We start from the raw sequence: 22,792 nt of genomic DNA, 5'->3' as shown, positions 1-22,792 counted from the left end.
TAAGCGTCTGCCTTCAGCTCAGGTCATGATCCCAGGGTTCTGGGATCGAGCCCCGCATCGGGCTCCCTGCTCGGCGGGAAGCCTGCTTCTCCCTCTCCCACTTCCCCTGCTTGTGTTCCCTCTCTCGCTGTGTCTCTCTCTGTCAAATAAATAAATAAAATCTTTAAAAAAAAAAAAAAAAGAAATTACCCTCCCAGGAGAGGGAGAGAGTGAAGTCACATTTTCCATAAACTCCCTTGTCCCCCTCACCCCAAAGAGACAGAACCCACCAGAAAGGCTCTGGTGGTCCTGAGCAAGGTCAGGGCATATGTCCACATAGGTGCAGAAGTTGCTTTGGGGAGACCACCCAAGGTCTATTTTGCCTTAGAATGTGGGATCAGTGTGTCTTCCAATCTGGGGAGGGTGGGTGTAGCAATCATGTCTTTTATTTTCTCTATTCTGATGCTTTGACATGGGGCAGCTGGGGCTTGCTGACTGTGGAAGGAGTTAGGGCCAGCTAATTCCTACAAATAGTAAACAACTTGCCTTGTGAGCACACTTTTCAAATGCAAACCAACCAATCCAGAGCCTGTACTCCCAACCACCTGCTCTATAGGCTCTTACACTCAGAGCCAAAAATCCCCTGCCCTAGGCACTCAGGGCAGGTACCAGCCAACCCGAGACAGCCCTGATGCCCAGAGCCCCCTGAGATCATTCAAACTAGCCAATTCTGAATCTGCTTAGCCTGCCTTGCTGATCCTTCCTGCAGAAACCACAGTCAAAGCCTTGTGCTCATGTACCCCCTCCCTTTGCCTCCTGACCCACCCTGGTGCTTCCCTGTGTGGCCCTGCGTGGCATGCATGACTCCCTCTCTTGGGATCTGCAAGTATAACAAACTGTCTTTCCAATGGCAGTTATCTACTGATCTGTTGGCCTCACCATACCTGAATTAATTATAAAACCTGTATTTTAAAACAGAAGGGCAAGACAAAGCAGAGAAAGAGGGATTTAAGGAAGCCCCTCATACACTGAACGGGACCTTTAATCTTTGACACTAAGGGGCATCCACCCAAGGGGCCGGGTGAAGACTGTACCTGAAACACCGTCATTATTGCTGCTGGAAAAGTGTCGAAGTTGGTAGGAGGAGTCCCTTCATCAAAATTAAACCTGCAGGGAGGACACAGGCATTTCACATTGGCCCCGCCCGGGTGCTCTGAGGGCTTGGCTCAGCATCCAGTCTCCAGGGCAACATCTCCAGCATCTCTGTTCCTCAGAAGAAACTCTGACTGGTACCCGGGGCCCCGCCCTTCTGGGTGAGTGCACTGGGCGTCCGGGCCATGAGGAGGGTGGTCTGCGGGATGCAGGTGAGCCTGGGTCTCTGGATGCATTGGACCTGGGTCCGGGGGCACTTGACCCCAGGGAAGCAGAAGTCGGGGAATCTGCTGAGCACTTACTGGCCACCAAAGAGTTGCATTCCCAAAAGGGCGAAGACAACGATGAACAGGAAAAGGAGGAACAACAGGCTAATGATAGATTTCATGGAGTTGAGAAGAGAGACGACCAGGTTCCTGAGAGATGCCCAGTACCTGCCAACAGAGGCCGGGTGGGGGAGGGGCGGTCAGGCCGGGCGTGCGGGAGGTGCTGGCGATGGCTCCAGCCTGGTCCCCATCCTCACCCCTGCTGGGATGCCAGGGAACTCCAAGGACTTACTTTGTGACTTTGAAAATACGCAATAACCTGAGGGCTCGTAACACGCTGATTCCAAAGGATGTGCCGGGTTTTATGACGGCCCAAATGACCTCGAAGATGCTCCCAATGATAACCTAGAACAGAGAACCTGGTCTCGTGTCCAGAGACCTGGAAAACATGCCCTGGCTCTGAGCCTTGCAGGAATCCAACCCAGCTGCCGTCAAATGGAAGCAGGATGAGGGTCTCAGACTCCTCCCATCCCTTTCTTAAAATTGAATAGTAAGTCACGCCGAGCAAAGAATTCCTGAAATGTGTAACTGCAAAGTGAAGATCCATGTAACTGCCACCTCCATCGAGAAATAAGACATGTCAACATCCTGGAAGCCTCAAGGGACCCCTAGAGATAACCATCATCCTAAATTTTGTAATAACCATTTCCTTTCATTTTTAAAAAATTGAAGTGAAATTCATGTAAGACAAAACTAACCATTTGAAGCACACATCTCAGTGGCATTTAGCACATTCACAGCATTGTGTGACCTTCACCTCTCTCCAGTTCCAAATATTTTCATCACCCCCAAAAGAGAGCCTGACCCCATGAGCACTGTCCCCCAACCCCCCACTGCCCCAGTAACCACTAATCTGTTTCCGGTCTCTATGGATTTGCCTGTTCTGGACGTTTCATTTAAATGGAAATATGCAGTATGTGACCTTTTGGGTCTGGCTTCTTTCACTTAGCATAATGTTTTCGAGGTCCTTGCCTTTTTAAAGTTTTCAAGCATCATCCCTAGCCAATATGGGTTAGTTTTATCCATTTGAACTTCCATCAGCAGAAAGATGCTGTACGGACTGATTTTTGTCAGTGTCTGCCTCCTTTTGTGCAATTATCATGCAGGTGAGATTCATCCAGTTGTTAGGTGGGGCTGTTGTTGGTTGCCTCTCATCGCTGTGGAGAATTCCATTATATAGCTATGTCACAACTTATTTATCCATGCTACTGCAAAGGGATGCCGGGTCGTTTGGTTTGGGCTATTACAAACAAAGCCACTCAGGGCATTCTTGTGAGTTGCTCTTGCATGAAGCCCGAGCAGGGGAATCGCCAAATCCCTCCTGCAAAGGAGGGTCTGCACACTTCCCTGGAGCTCTGCATCCTCACCAATATTTGGGATGGCCCTCTCATTCCTTCCACATTTGGCCAAGTCTCTTGCATCCAGGGGTGACCCCTATCGTTCCCTTTCTGATGTCCCCAGGCCTCAGCCATGCTAGGCAAGAGCTGGAGAAATGAACTCCTTACCAACCAGAACACTTACCCCACAGTCAAAGCAGTTGAAGGAAGAGTGGAAGTAAGGCCGTGTCCCAAGCCCGTACATTTTTATAAACATTTCGGACATAAAGAGTCCTAAGAAAATGAATTCTGCATAGTCTAGAAGGGGAGAGGGGGGAAACGGAGAGGAGGTTAAGTTTGTGGGGTGGGGATAGTTCCAGGTGGCTCTGACTTTCCTGTTAATAGCAATCCCGTCCTGCTCTGGCCTGGGGAGGCAGGGAGAGAGGAGAATTATTGGTGGCCTTGGCCAAAGATTATACAAGGCTTCCTTTCCATGGGCCTCAGTTTCTCCTCTATTAAAGGGGAGGAACAACAATGGCCCCCCACCCTCCAACCCACCGACCCCTGACCAATCTTAAAAAGGAGTGAGGAAAAGTTCCCTGGCTCTCCCCCTTGTAGTTTTTGCCCTGGTTCAGTGAGAAGGGCTGGACGTGGGTCATGGCCAAGGACCCAGGTTTTGTGTTGGCTGGTGGGTTCCTGGGTGCTTACCATGTTTTTAAAACTAATGCACTAACAAACCAACTAGCTAACTAACAAAATAGCCAATGGCCCCAGGATGCCAGTGTATCACAATCTAAGAATGATGATTAATCCACTTTTATATGCCTGAGCTTGAAAGGAAAAATAGAAATAGAAATCATAATGGTGTCCTTTTAGTAATCCTTGTGTCAGGGACTTAGCTGGAGATTCAGGGCAACCCATCTAAGGTACAGCTTTTCTCCCAACTTGGAAAACCTATCTGAGGTCCCCTGGCAAAATCCTGTCTTGCTGATGTCTAAAAGTCTTGAACAAGATAAAGCATTCTTGTCCTTTGGTGAGAAAGCATAATGGTAAATGCCTTGGGGAGAGGTAACATAAGGGTATTTGTCTGCTACAGCAAAGGCATGGCTAATTTCAGGACCTTTTCTGAGAGAGCTTTCTTGGTGGGGTAGGAAGATGAGTCATCAGGAAGGGTATGGATATTCACCCCTGGATGGGAAGGGGGGATATGGAGGGTGTCTCAGGGGAAGAAAACATATAGAAAGGAAGATGGAGGACTCAAAACTTCCAAGAATGTCAATTTTGGTCACATAACTAATTCTATTTGAAAGTCAAGGGTGTTTATTAAATCATTCTTTTAAGAGATGGTTTGAACTGTCAAGGTCCTTTGCATTCATTCCTGATTGAAACTTCCCCTTAGTTTTTTGGACTCCAGGGAGCTCCTAGTATCTGAAGGAAACCAAGGTCTCTAGGATCGTCAGGCCAAAATATCAGCAAGGGAAATCTGTCTATAACATCTGGTGTATTCTAAGAACCACCAGAAACAACTCTGGGAGTACTTAAGAGTTTCTGAGATGCTTGCTTCCCAGTTACCATGGAAACCTAATAGCTGGCAATGCACAAGACCTGAGAGAATTGTCTGTAGCACTGGTGGGTCTGGAAGAACTTTCAGGGCCATCAACTCCAATTTCCAGATGAGAAATTTGAGACCTTGAGAAACTACCACACTTCACTGATTCCAAGACACACACTTTGGGGTGTATCTTAAAATTGACATGTCCCAGTGTAAGATGGTAGCACTGCTTTATTTCTTAGTGGCAAATAAGATAAAAGGGTGCTTTATAAATGAAGATGCTTTCGATTGGTGGATGATGGGACTGACTTGTCCAGGGTCACATGATGAGTTAGGAGCAGTGCAGACATTGAGAATCCAGGTCACCTGGTGACCAGGGAAGGGATCTGTCATCAGACACAGCTTGGATTCTAGGTTCAAATCCTGGCTTTGTCACTTACTAGCTGTGTGACCCTGGGCAAGTTACTTAACCTTTCTGTGTCTCAGTTTTCTCAACTGGGGATAATTAAAGGACCTTTACAGACACAGAGGCCCAGGGCAGGAAGTCCCAACCCCCTGTTCCTGAACCAGGACAGACAGAGTAAAGTGATTAGTGCAGAGAATATGGGAGATTAAAAATAGACTACAAGAGGAGGTTAAGACAAGAAGTATAGAGTCCTCATTTGTAAGACTCCAGGGGGACCAAATGCAATTACTAAGTTTGGAACTAGGTCAGAAGGAGAGCTGGTCCCTGGGGGGTGTCCTGAGGGGGGTCAACCAATGTGACTGAGAACAAGGAAGGTTACAAGGAAACAATGACCTGGACCAGGCTCCTGGGCCTCTCTAGGCTGAAGACTCGACTATCTCCACTGGCTGTCTGGGTCAATTCCAAAAGAGGTCAGAAGGGGAAAGAAGCCACAGACCTAAGTCAGATAAACCCAGTACATGCAGGAGGAGGGCAGCCATCAGGCAAAAAGGTTGAGGGAAATCTTCACTTGGGGCCCACAAGCCAGAGCCCGGGCATGGACTTGCCTTCCTCACTGCCCAGACACTACTCTTGTTGATTTCTCAGAGCTCTTTATTTTTTAAATCCTGGTTGGAAGTCTCCCTACCTTTCACTGCTTCTCCTCACCCTCACCTGGCCATCAACTTTGATACTATCTTATGCTAACTCCTGGAATCTGGGAATAGGCCCAGAAGGGCAAAGCCTTAGGGGTCCTGGTACCCACTGAGGGAGCAAGATGTCCTCACACTTGTTGGAGGAGATCTTCTAGAAATGAATTCCAGGTTTAAGGAAGTCAAAAAGAGCAAGAGAGGAAAGGGGGGAAAAGCAGAAGGTTTGAAAGAAGAGGGGAGAAGCCAGGAGTGTCAGAAATGAGCAGAGAAAATGGAGACAACATAAGGGCCACTCTTTGTTCCTAAAGCATCCCCATCTCTCAACCACAAATTACTTATTTTAACATCCTCAGAGATACACCCATTAATTAGATGTGTGTTTCTGTCTCTATCTGGCTGTTCTGTGGTCTCTACCCTTTTCTGTCTCTCTTCCAACGCCCCTTTCACCAGTGTCCCTATGCCTCTCTCTTAAAAAAGCATCACAGTAGTATTTGGTGGCCTGAATTCCAGCTTCCAGCCCCCAGGCCCAAAGAAGATGGGCTCTGTTGTTGTGGTAGCAGTTACAGACCCACCCAAATGAAAGGACAGATTCAACAAGAGCCAAGGAAGGAACACACACCACCAGAGGAGGGGAAGGGAAAAGGGTGTGAGGAAGGGATTGGGGAGTGGGTGGGTGCAGGGCTGGGTGGTACTCACAGAGGAAGTCGGAGAGCCACTCGGGCTGGTTGTAGTGAACAATAGCAACACACAGCGTGTTGAGGGCTACCAGACTGAGCACAGTCCAGTAGAAGGCCTGAGTTTTGACCATGCGGCGGATGTAGAAACGCATCCTCCTCTCCTTTTTGTGAAAAAAAGTCGAGTTCTCCAGCTTGGCACTTTTAATGCTGGCTCGGGCGAAGGGAGACCCTGCCAAGGAAAGGATAGAGAATGTCAGGGTGTTCCTGTGGAGGAAATTAACTGATGGGCGGCCCAGGCATGGAATCGGGCCAGGGGATCCATTAGCCTCCCTGGTGAGCCCTCTGGCCCGAGGGAACCAACATGACCCAGGGCTTAGCCTTCCAGAGATGGAGCTTACAAGAAGGCAAAAATAATAGTATTGGAAACAACCAATGAAAGTTCCGGATGTCAGTGGGGAGGCAGATGGCTCTCCACTGATGGAGTCAACTTTCTGTGTCTCCCTCTCCTGGCCACATCTGATGATTCTGGGGGTCATGCCACAGGGGGAATGAGGAAGGAGCTCAGGACCCTTGGTGCAGGGCCAAGCAGCAGAGCTGTATGCTGCATGCTTGGGAGGCCTCCAGGAAGAGGTGTGAATAGGACCCTAGTTTCCATGGACACTTCACTTTAGGCATGAGCACCAAGGAATGAGCCACCAAGGAATCTGCCTGCATATACTTTTACTTGTGGAACATCTACTGTGTGCCAGACTCTATTCTAGGTGTTCAGGATACACTAGTTAACAGACAGAGCCCTGCCTTTCTGGGCCCAATCTCCATTTGGGGAGAGAGACAGCAAATATAATTAAAAAAGTAAATTAATAGTGTGATGCAAGTTACAAAGAACTTTGGGAAAAAGAAAAAGTAGTGTAAGGGGATGGGGAGCCCCAGAAGGGACCATGGGGCAGACTGCCATATTAAGTCAAGTGGTCAAGGTGAAGGTGTTGACCTAAGTCATCTCAGTGTTGTAGGAAGAGTTAACAGGTCTTGAGGCAGAAATATGCCTGCCTGGCATATTTGGAGAATGGCATCCAGAAACCAGTATGGCTGGAGTGGAGTGGCTGAGGGAGAGAGAGAGAGTTGGTGAGGACAGGGAGGGGACAGTGTGGGACAAGCAGGGCTTCATGGGCTGTGGGGAGAACCTGGGCTTTTGTTCTGAATGAGATGGGGACTACGGAGGTTTGAGCAGAGGAGGGAGGGGACCCGACTCAGGTGCTCACAAGCGCCCCCTGGCAGCCATGGGGAGATCAGACTGTGGAAGGCCAGGGCAGGAACAGAGAAAGGGTGACTGGTCCAGGCCAGCAATGACGCCGCTTGACTCTGCGGTGGCGGAGAAAGCAGAAGAGTGGGCCGATTTGGGATGTATTCCTTAAGGGAGATGTCAACACCTGCTGTTGGATCAAGTGTGAGTGTATGACAGAGGGAGGAACCAAGATTTTAGGTCTGAGCCCCTGCCCTCCAATGAGAGTGGACAGGTTTGTGGGGAGGTTCGGAGCTCAGTTTTGGATGAACTGATTTTATCTTCTAAATGATCTCTTTTTGAAAACCTTCAATTGCACTCATTTGTTTATTGTTCTTTGGCTCATTCACTCTTTCACCTATTCACTGGCTTGTTCATTGACTCATGCATCCATTAGCTGATTTGTCCAGTCACTCATTCGTCCATCCAGCTTGTGCATCAACCCCATCCCACCAGCCAGGCACTGGACACAGCAGACATCTCGCAGGATGCCACTTTCTCCCTATTCACAAATTTCTAAACACACTCCTGCTCAGCAGCAGCTGGCCAGGCCTTGTAGCTGGACCCCTCTCTCATGTCCATCACTTGCCTGACCTCACAGGCATTGAGAACCCCAAGGTGGCTCCTCATGGTCCTTCCCACTTGGGGCATTTCTGGCCCTGGTCTCTGTAGCTCCCAAAGATGTGCCCAGACCCACAAGCATCCATAGGGCATGGCAGAGAGGAATGAGACTTTCGAAGGTCTCAGGTCAGGCTGGGATGCTCCATGGGGAGAAGGAGGGAGAGAAGGAGAGAGAGAGAGTTGGGGTAGAGCTCAGTCACTGGGCAGGAGGCTCCCACCCCTACTTTTGCTGGAGCCACCCTGAAAAGCTGGTTCTATCACCAACCACCAAATGACCTTGGGCAAGTCACCTTGCATCTTGGGGCTCCAGTGTCTCCATCTGTAAACTGGGGACAACCACACTTCCCACCTTGCAGGGCTGTGGGGGGGAATACACTTTAGCATGATGCTGGCACATTATGCTTATTGGCCATGATAATCTTATACTGTAACCCCAAGAGATACAGTGAGGATCTGGTTCACGTGCCAACTTATGGAGCAAGTCTTTCCTGATCACTGGCCCGGAAGCACATCCCTCAAGCACAGCACTCTTGGGGAAGGGAAAGAGAAGCAAATGTTAATTGAACACCTACTACATGCTAGGCCCGTATTAGCTGTGTATTGTCATCTGTGTTGTATTTCACGCTCCACCTTGACCCATCCTCATCTCTGATTTTTCTCTGTGGTCTGGAATTGTAATTGCAGGCGATCTTTAGATCTTAAAAATATTTTAATAAGAAATTTTATGAAACCCAACAGATCCAAAGTATTATCATTTCAACATAGCATCAGTATAGATATATGTTAAAGAGATAGTTTACACTTTTTTTTTTTTTTTTTTGGTACTAGAACTTCCAAATCTGACGTGTTAGAATGAAGCACATCTTGGTTCACACCAGCTATACTCAAGGGATCAAGAGCTACAGGTGGCCAGTAGCAGTCTAGAATGTTCTCTGGTGCGGATGGTAGTCTGTCACCACCCAGGTTTAATCTGGGGATTTGGGGCAATTGACAGGTCCTTAAAATTCTCTGTAAATGGAAATAGGTCCTGCCTAAGTTGTGGGTTGAACTGTGTCCCTCAGAGAGACGTGCTGAACTCCTAACACCCAGTACCCGTGAATGTGACTTTACTTGGAAGTAGGGTCTTTGCGGCTGTAATCAAGTTAAGATGAGGTCACACTTGATTAGGGTGGGTCTTAAATCCCATGACTGGTGTCCTTATAAGAGAGGAGCCACACAGGTGCACAGGAAGACCATGTGGCGACAGAGGCAGAGACTGGAGTGATGCACACAGAAGCCGAGGATCGCCACCACCCCCAGAAGCTGCGCGGGGCAGGGAACAGGTTCTCCTCTGAAGCCTTCAGAGCCAGCACGGCCCTGCCAATACCTTGATTTTAGTTTGGACTTCTGGCCTCCAGAACTGTGAGAAAATAGATTTCTGTTGTTTTAAGCCACCCAGTTTGTGGTATTATAACATGGCAGCCCTCATAAATGGATGCACGCACCCCATTCTGCATAAAGCCCAGTTTAAAAACTTCTTCGTGAAGCTTTGCTTTTCCACCAAATTCCTCCCTGCCCATACAGCCAGCCATTAGATTCCTCATAATTAGTCTTTGTCACTTTCAAGTAACTTAAACTTATAACTTATGTAATTACTTTCTTTTTTATTTCAAAAGTAATGCCTGTCACTAATTCGTACATTTTAGAAAAATGTCACATAGAAAGTGAAAATCCCTTTCAATCCTCCAATTTCCACATTTTTAAGTACCTATACTTAATATTGTTCTTAAAATGGGATCATAAATTTTACATAATGCTGTGCAACTTGCTTTTTTCATTGAGAAATTGATTTCAAACATTTTTCCATGCCAGTAGCAGCCCTGTTCTTTTTCCTGGCTGCATAATAGTCCATCATGTATAAATACTGTAATTTCTTTAGTCATGTCCCCATTTCTGGGCATGTGGGTTGTTTCTGGTTTTCACTTTTTCAAAAAATATTTTATTTATTTATTTGAGAGGGAGAGAAAGAGAGAGCTAGAGAGAGAGAACACGAACAAGGGGGAGCTGTAGGAGATGGAGAAGCAGACTTCCCACTGGGCAGGGAGCCCGACATGGGGCTCGGTCCCAGGACCCCAGGATCACGACCTGAGCCAAAGGCAGACGCTTAACTGACTGAGCCACCCAGGCATCCTGTGGTTTTCACTTTTTAAAAAAATATTTTATTTTTAAGTAAGCTCTACACCCAATGTGGGGCTTGAACTCACGACCCTGAGATCAAGAGCCACATGCTCTACTGACGGAGCCAGCCAGGTGCACCTCTGGTTTTCACTTTTTTGAACACCAGAAACAACACTGTTGAGAAGAGGCATAGGCCTTTTGCACACATGGAAGAAATGTTTTTGAAGTGGAAATGCTAGGTCAAAGAAAATAAACATCCATAATTAAATAATACCAAACCATATACTGGAAACATTGCAAATTACACGCCTGCCAACAACATATGACAATGCTCATTTCCCCACATCCTTGCCAACACTGGGTAGTATCACTTTTCCATCTTTTCTAGAATGACTGATGAAAAATAATTTCTCTGCCAATTAAGAGCAGGTACCCAATCTTATCCATAGGGGAGATCCTGACTTGAGTATGCCAATTTTTTTTTTCAGCGCCTGGCATTTAAAACATGTGGTATGAACAAAATATATTTGCCTATCAAAATACAACAAAGCATTAAAAAAAAATGGAAGCAACCTAATTGGGAAAATGTGTGGGCCAGACAGAACCCATCAAATACATAGAACACTGACGGAGCGCTCCCGTTCTTGAACTTGCTGGAAGGAGGGAAAACAGATGTATTCCACAAGTTGAAATAGAACTAGTTCATCGTTACAAGGAAAAGAGTGTTTTGGCTAGAAATTAAAAATGCAAATTAAAACAAGCTTTAAGGTATCATTACAGACCTACTTCACTGGGAAAGGAAATTAAAGGGGAAATATGCAGTGGCCGGGATGGGGGATCCGTGATCGTATGAGTACTTGGCAAGTTTATAAATGGGTTCAGTGCTTTGGAAACTCAGAATGGTTCTGTGAATAATAAGTTGAAAAGCTGTCAATATCTTTGATCCTATAATTATTCCCCAAGGAAACATGCCCAAAGGGTGGGGGGAGTAATTGTACATCAATGTTCGCAGCGGTGCTTCTCATTGGGGCAAAAATTGGAAACAACTCCAACACCATATGATAGGGCCACGGCCAAGCAAACTACAGTGTAGCCACCCTTATGGAGTATGGGACTGCAGTGGGAATGATGTTGAAACTTAGCATTCAGGTCAAAAACTAGGGTGGAGTGAAAACAGCAGAGTACAGAATAGATGATGCCTGTAGACTGGAACTATGTGTATATGTTAAATTCCCTTCTCCCCTTCCTTCCTGCTGTTTTTTTTTTTGGGGGGGGGGAGAGGCAGAGGGAGAGGGAGAGAAAGAATCTTAAGCAGGTTCCATGCTCAGCACAGACCCTGATGCGGGGCTCCATCTCATGAACCTGAGTTGAAATCAAGAGTTGGACACTTAGCTGACTGAGTCATCCAGGCTCCCCTAAAAGATTTTATTTTTAAGTCATCTCTGCAACCAACGTGGGGCTCGAACTCACAACCTGGACATCAAGAGATGCATGCTCTACCGACTGAGCCACCCAGGCTCCCCCCACCTTCTTGTTTCTCTGCCTCTAGTTTTTCCTCCTGTCTCTCTTTTCCTGCCCCCTCTTTCTTCCTCCAACCACACAGGTTAAATGCCTTCTCCCCTCAGAGTCATGTGTTATTTCCCCTGTCTGGATGCTCTCCCACTTTCATTACTCAGAGAAGGTCAAAAGCAACACAATCAGGAGGGGTGAGCAGGGGAAGGGTAAATGTCCCCTCCCCCTCAAACCCTGCCCTTGGCGACAACCAACAGCAACAGACGGAGCACAGCCTGCCCCATGGCTCTCTCTGCTTTCACTGCCATAGCGAACTCCTACCCATCCTTCAGTTTTCAGCTTCAGTGTCACCTCCTCTGAGAAGGCTTCCCTGATCACACCACATTCTTCCGGAGCAGGCCAAACCCGGGGTGTCTCCTCTGCAGCACCATTACCATGACAGATTTATTTCGGTAATTATCTGTTCAACATCCGTGTCCTGCACTTGACTGCGAGCTCCATGTGGGTAGGGATTTGGCTCCTGTCTTGTTCACAGCTGGCACCTAATAACAGCAGCCCCTCAGTGAGCACTAATGAACCCTAATATCATGACTGGGAGCTTATTCTCTGCCAGGCACCCTTCTAAATGCTTAATGTGGATTCTTTCGTTTAAGTTTTCACAATGGGATTAGGAGACAGGCACTGCTGTTATTCCCATCATCACATCATCTGCCCCAGGACACACAGGCGGAAAGGGGCAGAGTAGGGACCCAAATCGAGGGACCGTGGTTCCCAGCCCTTCAGCTCCCATCTCTCGCATGATCAGTGAGAGCCGAGCACCAGGCCGGGGCAGGAGGGACTCACCCACAGAGGCGATGTCGGCCAGCTGATCCTCAGCCTCCTCGGGGTTGAGCAGGTCTGTCTTGCTCTTCTTTATGGTGGCTCTCCGCAGAGCTCCAACAATGGAAACATGGCAAGAGAAAAGGACGTTACCCTTTTTGAGACAAGACCATACCTCGGTGTCCTTGGGTTCTTGGTGCCAGGGACTTGCTACATGTTGTTGGGTTAATTAACCCTCGTGGTCATCCGGGTTGGTGGGAAGTAAGAGTACGCCCATTTTAGAAACGTGAGACCGAGGCTCAGGGAGGTTACATGATTTTGCCCCAAGGGTAAAGACGAGAATCAAGTCCTGTTCGCTCTGACTCTAAGTCTGGGCTCTCAGCCACCCTCTCCCCTCTGGGATGCCTGGGACTGGACATACAGGGACTCCTATGAAAGCAGGCCCACCCTTGACCTTTAGCACGCTTGCTAGGCAGGCTGAGACTGTGGATGCCTTCCCTCAATATTTAGGTTCTATTCCTCCCCCATGAGCTCTCCAGGGGACAATGAGTTCAGGCACAGACTTCCAACAAAATGATTTAGACACCCCCATGAGTCCATCTCTTCCCTTCCCCCCAAAATAGTAAAACCCATTTTGTAATCTACTCAGATAAAGCCCAGCTCCTTTACTTCCTTTTCAATCCTGGTATTTTTCAATCCAAAGTCATTGCTCTGTCTAGCCAAATTTCTAACATGTGAGACAACTGTCCTGAATAGTAAGCTGGATTCTTGGTTATTGATCTATTTAGCGAACACAGATGGGGCTGACCCTGAGCCAGGCACTGTTGTAGGCATTCTATTGGAAGCATTAATGCAATCTCCATAAACTGTCCGGTGAGGTAGGTATTAATACTGTCATGCCCATTTTATGAATGAGGAAGACTGAGGCACATGGTTAAAGCAGAAAGGGCAGGTCAGAAAATGTAAAGCCTGCACCAAGGTCCTGAAATGCCCCAAAGAAGCAGATTCGCCCCATGCCTGTATCTCCCTGGTCCTGACTGATCTCGTGTTTGTTCTTGGAGTCACCTGGGCTCTGAACATCCATCCCCTGGAAGCCCCTCAGAACCAAACAATCCATCCCCCCAGCACTGGCTGCTGCGTTCTCCCCTGGGACCCACCCCCGAGCCAGGTTCAGAGCAGTTACCATCAAAGGGATGCCTCTGCTCCCCATCGGTTTCATCCTCGGCGAGGATCACCTCTTCTAAAGAGGAAGAGCACATAGTTAAGCTCCAGCACCTGCAGGCCTCTCCTGGGCTGGGTTCCCTTGGGTCAGGAGGGAGAAGGGTCTGCCCGGCCACCTTCGCTCTCCTCTTGCTGATTGTGGCAGCTGCTTTGCTCTTCCTAACTCCCAGCCTCACTTCAACAACAGTGTAAGAGCCAACACCACCTCTACCTCCCTCAAAATAAAACCCAGTTTCCTTACTGTGACCCGTAAGGCCTTGCCTGATTCGGCCCCTGTCACCTCCCGGTACTCGCTTCCTCCCATTTTCCCCTGCACGTATTCTGCTCCGGCCACACTGGCTTCCTCGCTATGACTCAACACCGTTCCCACCTCAGGGCCTTTGCACTTGCTATTCCCTCTGCCCGGAACCCCTTTTGCTAGACATCCACAGGGCTTCCTTCGGGTCTGCTCGGAAGTCACCTCCTCAGAGAGACCCTCTCTGACCACCCCACCTCCTCCAACTGTTTCCCACTTCCTACCCTGCTTTATTTTTCTTCTCAGCATTGGGGAGCACTCAACAGTATATGTCCTTGTTTATTTTCTGTCTCCTTCAGTAGAACGCCGGAGCCTTGAGGGCGGGGATTTGGTCTTTTGTTCACTGCCATATCCTCAGTGTCTAGAACAGTTCCGGACACACAGTGGGCGCTCCATAAGCGTCTGCTGAATGGCTGAACCAATAAACACGTGCCCACTGTGTGTCGGGCACTGCTCTTTCTCGGTGGCTTAGCTTGGATGATCTTACTGCATACCCCACAGCCCGGCAAAGAGAGACACTATCACACCTCCGTTTAACAACCAAGGAGACTGGAGCGCAGGAAAGTGAGCTTCGCGGCTAGGAAGTGCCAGAGCTGGGATGTCAACCAAAGTTCCTCAGCTATTATGTGACATCCTATCCTGGTGTCACCCTGGAAGTTTCTCTACCCTGCTCCAGATTCCTGTTGCTGAGAAGTGGGGCCACCAGGCCAGGTCCTCTTTCTCCCGCTGTCAGGGTCCTCCCCTCACCCACCCGCGAGCTGCATGCAGGACCCTCCGTGTGCTCCGAGGCTCCTGGGACGAAAGGGCCTCACCTGCTTTTGAGATCCACTCCATGTACCCATTGAGCTCTCGTTCGATCTGTTGCTGCCGCCTGAGCTTCAGAAAAGCCCGTCGGTTCTCCACCCGCTCCCTTTCTTTGGCAAACTCCCTGCAGAAGCAGGAAAGAGCCAGGTCTGGCTGTTATCAGCATTTTAGGGACTGTGTGTGTGTGTATGTGTGTGCGCGTGTGCGCATGCATGTGTGTGTGTTTGGGGGTTCAGAAACTCCTAGAGGGCAGGCAGTGGACTTTAACACGAGGAATCAGGTGTCCTGGGCGATCAGAACACCATAGGGTTGGGGGTACTTCTGCCAGCTTCCCACGTTATCCAACAACTGCACCCAGCTGGAGGAAAAAAGTAAAACCACAGAACCATGCCATGCCAACCACCGCTGGCTGGGTACTCCATTCCGATTCTCTGCACTCTCGGGTCAAGAATATTTTCAGCCCTCTTTTAAGTTAGGCCAATGAGACATAAGCTGAAGATTTCTGTGGTAGCCTGATATATATCCTTCCCCTTCCTGTTCCCTCCCTCCTCTTCATGTTTGGAACGTGCGGTGGCCCTCTTGTGAGTGTGAGGCAGCCATCTTAAGACCATGAGGCATCCATGAGACTGAAAGCCTCTGCTTGGTAAGGATGTCAGAGTAGAAACCGAGAAGGAACCGGGGTCCCTGATGGCACCGTGGAGCCACCATTCCAGCCCCCAGACTTCTTATGCCGAGAAAAATAAAACCTATTTATGATCAAGCCCCTCAAACCCCAAACCCACATTCAGTCTTGGGGGTAAGGGATACTATGTGTCATGAAAATGCATATTTGATTGTATACTGAAATATATAGTATATTTGGAAAACAGGGGAAGGAGGGAACCCAATCTATTGGCTTTTTTAAAAATGTAAATTATAAAAAGTAAAGCTCTACAGAAGTTTCTTGTGTGGTGGGTTGTGGGTTGGGAAAGACTTCTGAATGAGAGGTCTGCATTGGAAAGAAGCTCCCCTTTTTCTGGGTGAAGGTTGCTCAATGCCAGGGGTACAGTGTTGTGAGTTACGGTTGGGCTGGATTCCAGCCTCCATGGGTCCTTTCACTAGGTGCTCTCAGCAGTGCACAACCTGTGCACTTGTACCTGACTTGCTAATAACTTCCTGGCTAACCCAAGACAAGGGAAGGCCTATTCTCTGCCTGGAGAATGAAAACAAAGGTTTGATGGCCACTTTATGGTCAGAAGATGGTGAGGGGGAGTGGGATGGGGAGAGTAGCAGAGACTTACCCTGACAGCACACCCAGCACGAGGTTCAGCATAAAAAAGGAGCCAATGATGATGAGGGGAATGAAGTACAACCAGTTCCAAGTGTTCCCTGAGGCATCGTTGCTCTGTGGGAGGTGAGGAGGGAAAGCAGGTGAGCGTTCATGGGACTCAGGTATGACCTGACAGGTGGGAGAAGGGGGAGCTCTGCTCTCAAATTTTCTTGGCCTGTGGAGTCCTGGAGCTCTGGAAGCCCAGACAGAAATGAAATGGGATCAATTAGTGGGGGAAGCCCCAGAGGTACCATTAGAAGGACAAGGCCCCCTCTAATCATGTAGCCCTCAAAGGACCCAGGAACCAGCATGAAACTCAAGAGAACTTCCCAGACCAAACTCCAGGAAAAAAAAAAGAACAAACCCAATCAAAATGTAGAAATGATCCCCTGGTTGCCTCCCTCCTCCCTGACACAGTCACACTCTTCCCTTAGAGGAGGTGCATGAAGGCAGAGTCTGACTACCAGGTTAAATCACCAAGGCAGATGGCAGGGCTGTGAGCCTGTGTACCCTCAAGTGTCTCCCTCCTCTGTGCCCTGCAGCCTCAATGTGAACCACAAAAAAATTCTCAGAAGTGCCCAGCTCAGTTTTCAAAGAGGCAGGGAAGACGTCTACAAGTCAAACATTCTTCTCTGGAGAGAAGAGAACACTGTGCCAAGAAGGAAGTAAGAGGAGGGGATGAAAATCAAGAATAGAGAGAGAAAGAAAAAGAGAAATCTAAAAACCAGTGCTTATGAAGTACTTACTTGTGCCAGATGCTCTAAGTGTATTAGCTATGTTAGCTTAGTTACTCATTTAATCCTCATGATGACCCTATTTTTATCATCATGCCCATTTACAACTGGGGAAACTGAGGCCCAGAAAGACAAAAGTGCCAGCCCAAGGTCCCAGAGTCGGTTGGTGGTAGACATGGGATTGGAACCAGGAGGTGTCCCAGAGCCCATGGATGTAAGCTCTGTGCTGGGGAAGCCCTGGTGTCAGCAGCCGGAGCAGAGGGAGCCTTATGGTGGTTCATCAGCTCTGGGGCACCAGCAGAACATGGGGCCCACATGCGTGGCTTTAAAAGCTCACCTTTAGAAGCACCTACGATGCTGCTGCCACCAAGCAGAAAGGCTAGGATGAGAAAGACTGATACTATCAGGTGTTGGGGAGTCTGTGGAGGAGGTGGAATCCCCATATGCTGCCCATGGGAGGGTAACATGGTGCATGAGTGGTCTGTGCCTGGTGTAACAAAGGACCACAACCAGGGGCCTTAAAACAACAGAAATTTATTGTCTCACAGTTCTTGGTGGCCAGATGTTTGAGATTAGGAATGTCAACAGGGTTGGTTCCTTCTGGAGGCTCTGAGGCTGAATCCATCCTATGCCTCTCCCCTGAGGTCTGGGGGTTGGCTGACAATCTTTGGTGGTTCCTTGGCTTATAGAGGCATCACCATGGTCTTCACCTTCATCTTTGCATGCCATCTTTCTTGTGTGCATGTCCATCTCTCTGTCCAAGTTCCTTCCCCCCTTTTAAGGACGTCAGTCATATTGGATTAGGGCCCACCCTAAGGACCTCATCTTCCATAAGGTCCCATGTCCAATTAAGGTCACATTTTTCAGGTACTGGGTGTTAGGACTTCAGTATATGAATTGGGGGAGGGAGGACACAATTCAATCCATAACATGTGGTACAACCACTTTGGAAAATGGGTTGGAAATTTCTACTAAAATTAAGTCATGTACCTGCGCTACTACCTGGAAATTCCACTCCTGACTCCTGGATAGTTACCCAACAGAAATATGAATGGCATGCACAAGATTGTTCATAGTGGTGATCTACATAATAGCCCTAAACTGGAAATGGTCTGAATCCTCATCAACAAGAGAGAGGATAAATAAATGGAATATCATGCAATGAATGACTGCCACTTATCACATGAAACCTTACAGAGTTAGTGTCAAGCAAAGGAAGCCAGACAGAAAAGAACATATATGGAAGATTCCATTTATTTATTTATTTACTTTTTAAAGATTTTATTTATTTATTTGACAGAGAGAGACACAGCGAGAGAGGGAACACAAGCAGGGCGAATGGGAGAGGGAGAAGCAGGCTTCCCGTGGAGCAGGGAGCCCAACGTGGGGCTCGATCCCAGGACCCCAGGATCATGACCTGAGCTGAAGACAGCTGCTTAACGACTGAGCCACCCAGGCGCCCCTGGAAGATTCCATTTATACAAAATGCAAAAGCAGGTAAACTAGTCAGCCATGCCTGAGGTCCTGATGGGGCACCCTTTGGGGAGGGGGCACAAGGGGGCTTCCAGGGCTGAGAAGGTTCTGTTTCCTGATCTGGGTGTTGGTCACATGGGTGTGTCCAGTTTGTGAAAATTCATCAAGCTCCTCACTTAAGATCGGTGGGTTTTCTGTGCGCTTATTTTACTTCACTTTTTAAACATTTTTGGGGGTCAACTTTACCTTAAAAAGGAAGAAAATTTTGACCCATGGTACAACATGGATGAATCTTGAGGACACTACGCTGAGTGAAATAAACCAGTCATAAAGAGACAAACTCTGGGGGCACCTGGGTGACTCAGTCGGTTAGGTGTCTGCCTTCGGCTCAGGTCATGATCCCAGGGTCCTGTGACTGAGCCCTGCATCGGGATCCCTGCTCAGCGGGGAGCCTGCTCCTCCTTCTCCCTCTGCCGCCCCCCCTGCTTGTGCTCTCTCGTGCACTCTCTCTCAAATAAATAAATAAATTCTTAAAAAAAAAAAAAAGACAAATGCTGCATGATTCTACTTCTATGCGGTCCCTACTGGAGTCACAGTCACAGAGACAGGAAGTAGATGGCGGGCACCAGGGGCTGGGGGAGGGGGCGGGGAGTCAGTGTTCAGTGCGGACACAGTCTATTTGCAAGACATAATGAGTTCTGGAGAGGGGTGGTGGGGATGGCTGCACAACAACGAGAATGTACCTAATGCCACAGAACCGGACACTTAAAAATGGTTAAGACGGTAAAGTTTATGTCATGCGTATTTTACCACAGTAAAAAAAGGGAAAACAAAGCAAACCGACAAACAAAGTCAACTTTCATCATGGACACGTGGACAAGTTCTGGGGACAATTAATATGTCAGGGCTCCTAACTCATGTCCTTCTTCCAACAAACACCCAAAGTTCTGATGCTTTGCTTCTAGAAGGTTCTAGAAGAAAGAATGGAATCAGCAGACAGGGCTGGACAGAAGGCAGGACTGGCTTTGTGCTTTTCCTTTCCAGTGCTGCAGCAGCTGAGGCTTCTCATGCCTATTTCTTAGGCTAAATATAGTCCAGGGAGAGAAAGCCCGCACCAGCCAACACAAGAAAAAGTCTGGGCCATCTCAGGAAACAGGTCTGGGATGGGGACAGAGCAGGTGGGGGGAGAGAGGCGGGATGGAACAGGGAGAAACAGCAGAGGCCCCTCAGAACTGAGGCAGCCCGTCCATCTCAGACTCTGCCCACAACCCAGCTCCCCAACAGGCTTAGGACCCTTTGGCCCATGACATGCTGCCCAGCCTAATAACAGACATACCCAATGCCAGGCACTCAGCCTACCTGAGCTCAGTTAATCCTCTCACGGACCCCAAAAGGTGGTTCACAATCCTTCCCATCTTCCTGGGAGGATAAGGAGAGATAAAGTTCCATGCCCAAGGTCCGTTCTGGGTTGCATTGTGTCTCCCCAAAAGATGTGTTGGAAGTAATAACCCCGGGACCTGGGAATGTTACTTTAATTGAAATAGGTCTCTGCAGCTACCATTAAGTTAAGGTGAGGTCATGATGGGGGGCTCCCATCCAATATGACTGGTGTCCTTTTAAGGAAGAGGAAAACACCAGGTGGAGACTGGGACACGCAGGGGAGAGGACAGCCACGTGGCTACGGAGGCAGAGTGTGGAGAGAAGTCAAGGAAGCCCAGGGTCAACGGCCACCGGCAGAAGCCAGAAAGAGGCGAGGAAGGATTCTACTGAGTCTCAGAGGGAGCACGGTTCTGGTGATATCTTAGTCTCCAACTTCTAACCTCCCTGTGATGGAAGCCACAGAAAACGAATATGGTCCCTGAGCTACTGAATGGCAGAGGTACCCCAACCCCCCCCCATGCCCCTGTCACTCTGCCCCTGGATAACTCTGCTCCAGCCACATGCTCTTTTCAGCTCCTCAGATGCACTAGGCATAGTCCCACCTCAGGACCTTTGCACCTGCTCCTCCCCCTGCCTGGAAGGCTCTTCCTCCCGATTCCTACATGGCTCCTCCCTCACTCTCCTTCAGGTCTTTGCTCAAATGCCACCTTCTCCAGGAGGTCTTCTTTGATGGCCCTTCATTTCTAATCCCATTTCCTGCTCCATCTTTTCCCTTAGCACTTCACCCTCTCTACACTTTACCTATTTCTCCTGCTCACTGTCCATCTCCCCAGCTGGAATGTCAGTTCCACAAGGGGCAAGGACGTTCTGCCTTTTGTTTGTTTGTTTGTTTGTTCACTGCTATATTCCCTAGCACAATGCCAGGCATGCAAGCAGTGCTCAATAAATGTTTGTGGAAGGACTGAATGAGAGGTGGGTCCAAGTTCCCCACATAGCCTGCATCCTCAGTTCCCAAGTTGTCCTCCCTCCCCCACTCCCTTGTCTGCTTTTCTCCCTGGGACTGAAGGAGAACTTGTTCTCCTTCCAACATGGCCCAAATTATTCAATTCCATGCTCTAGAGCCAACAACTCATGGAGAAGAAGTTGGCAGAGGGGTGGGTGCAGTTTTTGATTAGGAGGTGGGCTTTCCCTGAGGTCTGCTTGGGAGCAAAATGGGAACTATGTTTCCCAAGAAGAAAGGCTAGACCTGCCACAGCTATTCTGATAGCAGAGAATGTGGGGAGCCCAAACCTTCCCTTCTGGGTCTGACCTCCTTTGGCAGTTCAGGTAAAGGGCGGGTGTGTGCATGAGTCTGGGTTTGGGGAAATGAAGGAGGATGGAAACTTGTTCACCTGTCATAATCAGTAATACTGAAAAGGACGGGTTCTTAAGAGTCCTGTCTTTTTTCCAAAGGCTCGAAGAGTTCCAGTGCTTGGAACACTATTTCTTATTAGTGCTGTCACTAAATATTTCTGATGATATGGTGAGATGGCCCGTCCCAGTCCCCTTGTGGTTGGCTGAGGGCCACGTGATGAGTGCTGACCAATAAGGAGTGAGTAGAGACAGCCGTGCCATTTGGAGCACTGAACTGTCAGCATGGGGTCCTCGGGGCTTTCTTTCTATTTGGGACAGCAAGTGGCAATGTCCTAGCTGCTTTATTAGCTGGCTCCCAAGTGACGATGGTGAGCACAGCCCCTTCTCCCCCACTGCCAACCTACACTGGAACGTAGTGTGAGCAAGAAAAGAGATTTGTTGTTAATGTCACAGGGGATGTTTGTTACTGCAGCATCACATAGTTTTCCTGGCTGATACACCACGATATCTCTTTGGTTTGCTCCTTCATCCCCTTCAGGTCTTTCTCAAATGCCACTTTCTCATTGATCCTTCTATGGATCTCATGAGGCAAGTGGGGAAAAAGAATGTCTCCAGTATGTCTGATGGAGAAATTGGTATACCAAAGGGTAAAGTTCAAGATTACAATGTGCTAGTTGTTTCTGTTCTCTGAGCCTCGGCCTGGAGCCCAGTGTCCCCTCGATCTTGGTGTGGTTGATTGTTCCTCGTCACTCAGCCTTCAGCTCCACTGTGCCTGGCTCAGAGAAGCCTTCCCAGCCCTCCTGACCCAAAGGACTAGCCCCTCCCTCCAGCATTGCCAGACATCCATTCTCTTCCTGGCATGCTTTGTTCTCTGAATCACCTTGTCAATTTATACATTTGCTTGTTTGTAGACTGTCTTTGTCCCTAAAACGTCACCTCCCCAGCACCCAGAACAGCACCTGGCACACAGTAGGTGCTTCCTAAGCATTGTTGGCATGATGAATGCACATAATCTTGAGGTCTCTGGGGTGGGTTGTTTAAATAATGCCAAGGACAGGGGCGCCTGGGTGGCTCAGTTGGTTAAGTATCTGACTCTGGATTTTTGGCTCAGGTCATGATCTCAGGGTCGGGAGATGGGGCCCCTCATGAGGCTCCATGATCAGTGGGGAGTCTGCTTGAGATTCTCTCTCTCTCTCTCTGCCCCTCCCCCCTCAATAAATAAATAAATCTTTTAAAAAAAAATAATACCATGGACAGGAGACTGTATTTATCTCAGGTCCAAGTGATCAGGCTATTTCCCTGGGAACAAAGAGGCAGGCAAGACAACCACTGTCATTTTAGTAGTGCACTTTTGAGCCAACAAAATACCCCTTGATTCCCACAGTTTCCATACCCAGTGGATGGGGGAACCAGGCTGAGGAAGGCAACGTGACTCGCCAGCTCGCACGGGGTGTGGATGGCACAGCTGGGGCTAGAACTGTCCTTCTGGCTTGCAACAGAGCAATTTTTTTTCTACTTCACCTCTTTGCTGCACTTTCATAGTATTTTATATTTATAATGGTTGGCCCGTGAGAGCCTTTAAGGAGAGACTGATTCATCCCAGCACTGCCAGTGCCTAGCGCGGCACCTGGCGCTTAGCAAGCGTTCAATAAATACTCATCAAACAAATTAATGGCTGAGTCCCAGTAAAATTCTTAAGTGCCTTCTGTTTTATGGTTTATTTTCCTCTAATTTTTTG

General features: G+C 48.5%; 1 protein-coding gene across 6 annotated transcripts in view; it reads right to left on the bottom strand.

Annotated features, from left to right (window-relative positions):
* The window catches only part of CACNA1A (calcium voltage-gated channel subunit alpha1 A), a 211,655-nt gene that overhangs the window by 77,897 nt on the left and 110,966 nt on the right, over positions 1–22,792 (bottom strand). For 4 of the 6 annotated variants that reach the window (XM_078054736.1, XM_078054761.1, XM_078054744.1 and 1 more), the window contains 9 exons: positions 16,086–16,189; positions 14,814–14,929; positions 13,671–13,725; positions 12,510–12,607; positions 6,117–6,326; positions 2,979–3,091; positions 1,690–1,802; positions 1,434–1,565; positions 1,074–1,146 (listed from right to left, as the gene is read on the bottom strand). In XM_078054736.1, the coding sequence (XP_077910862.1) occupies positions 1,074–1,146; positions 1,434–1,565; positions 1,690–1,802; positions 2,979–3,091; positions 6,117–6,326; positions 12,510–12,607; positions 13,671–13,725; positions 14,814–14,929; positions 16,086–16,189 (1,014 nt within the window). Of the gene's footprint in view, positions 1–1,073; positions 1,147–1,433; positions 1,566–1,689; positions 1,803–2,978; positions 3,092–6,116; positions 6,327–12,509; positions 12,608–13,668; positions 13,726–14,813; positions 14,930–16,085; positions 16,190–22,792 lie in introns of all 6 variants that reach the window. The other 2 variants (XM_078054750.1, XM_078054755.1) reach the window with 1 other exon arrangement.

The sequence above is a fragment of the Halichoerus grypus genome, chromosome 1 (assembly GCF_964656455.1).
Source record: "Halichoerus grypus chromosome 1, mHalGry1.hap1.1, whole genome shotgun sequence".
In the NCBI taxonomy this organism is placed as follows: Eukaryota; Metazoa; Chordata; class Mammalia; order Carnivora; family Phocidae; genus Halichoerus; species Halichoerus grypus.
The sequence above is the reverse complement of the archived record's forward strand: the minus strand, read 5'-3'. Positions and strand labels throughout refer to the sequence as shown.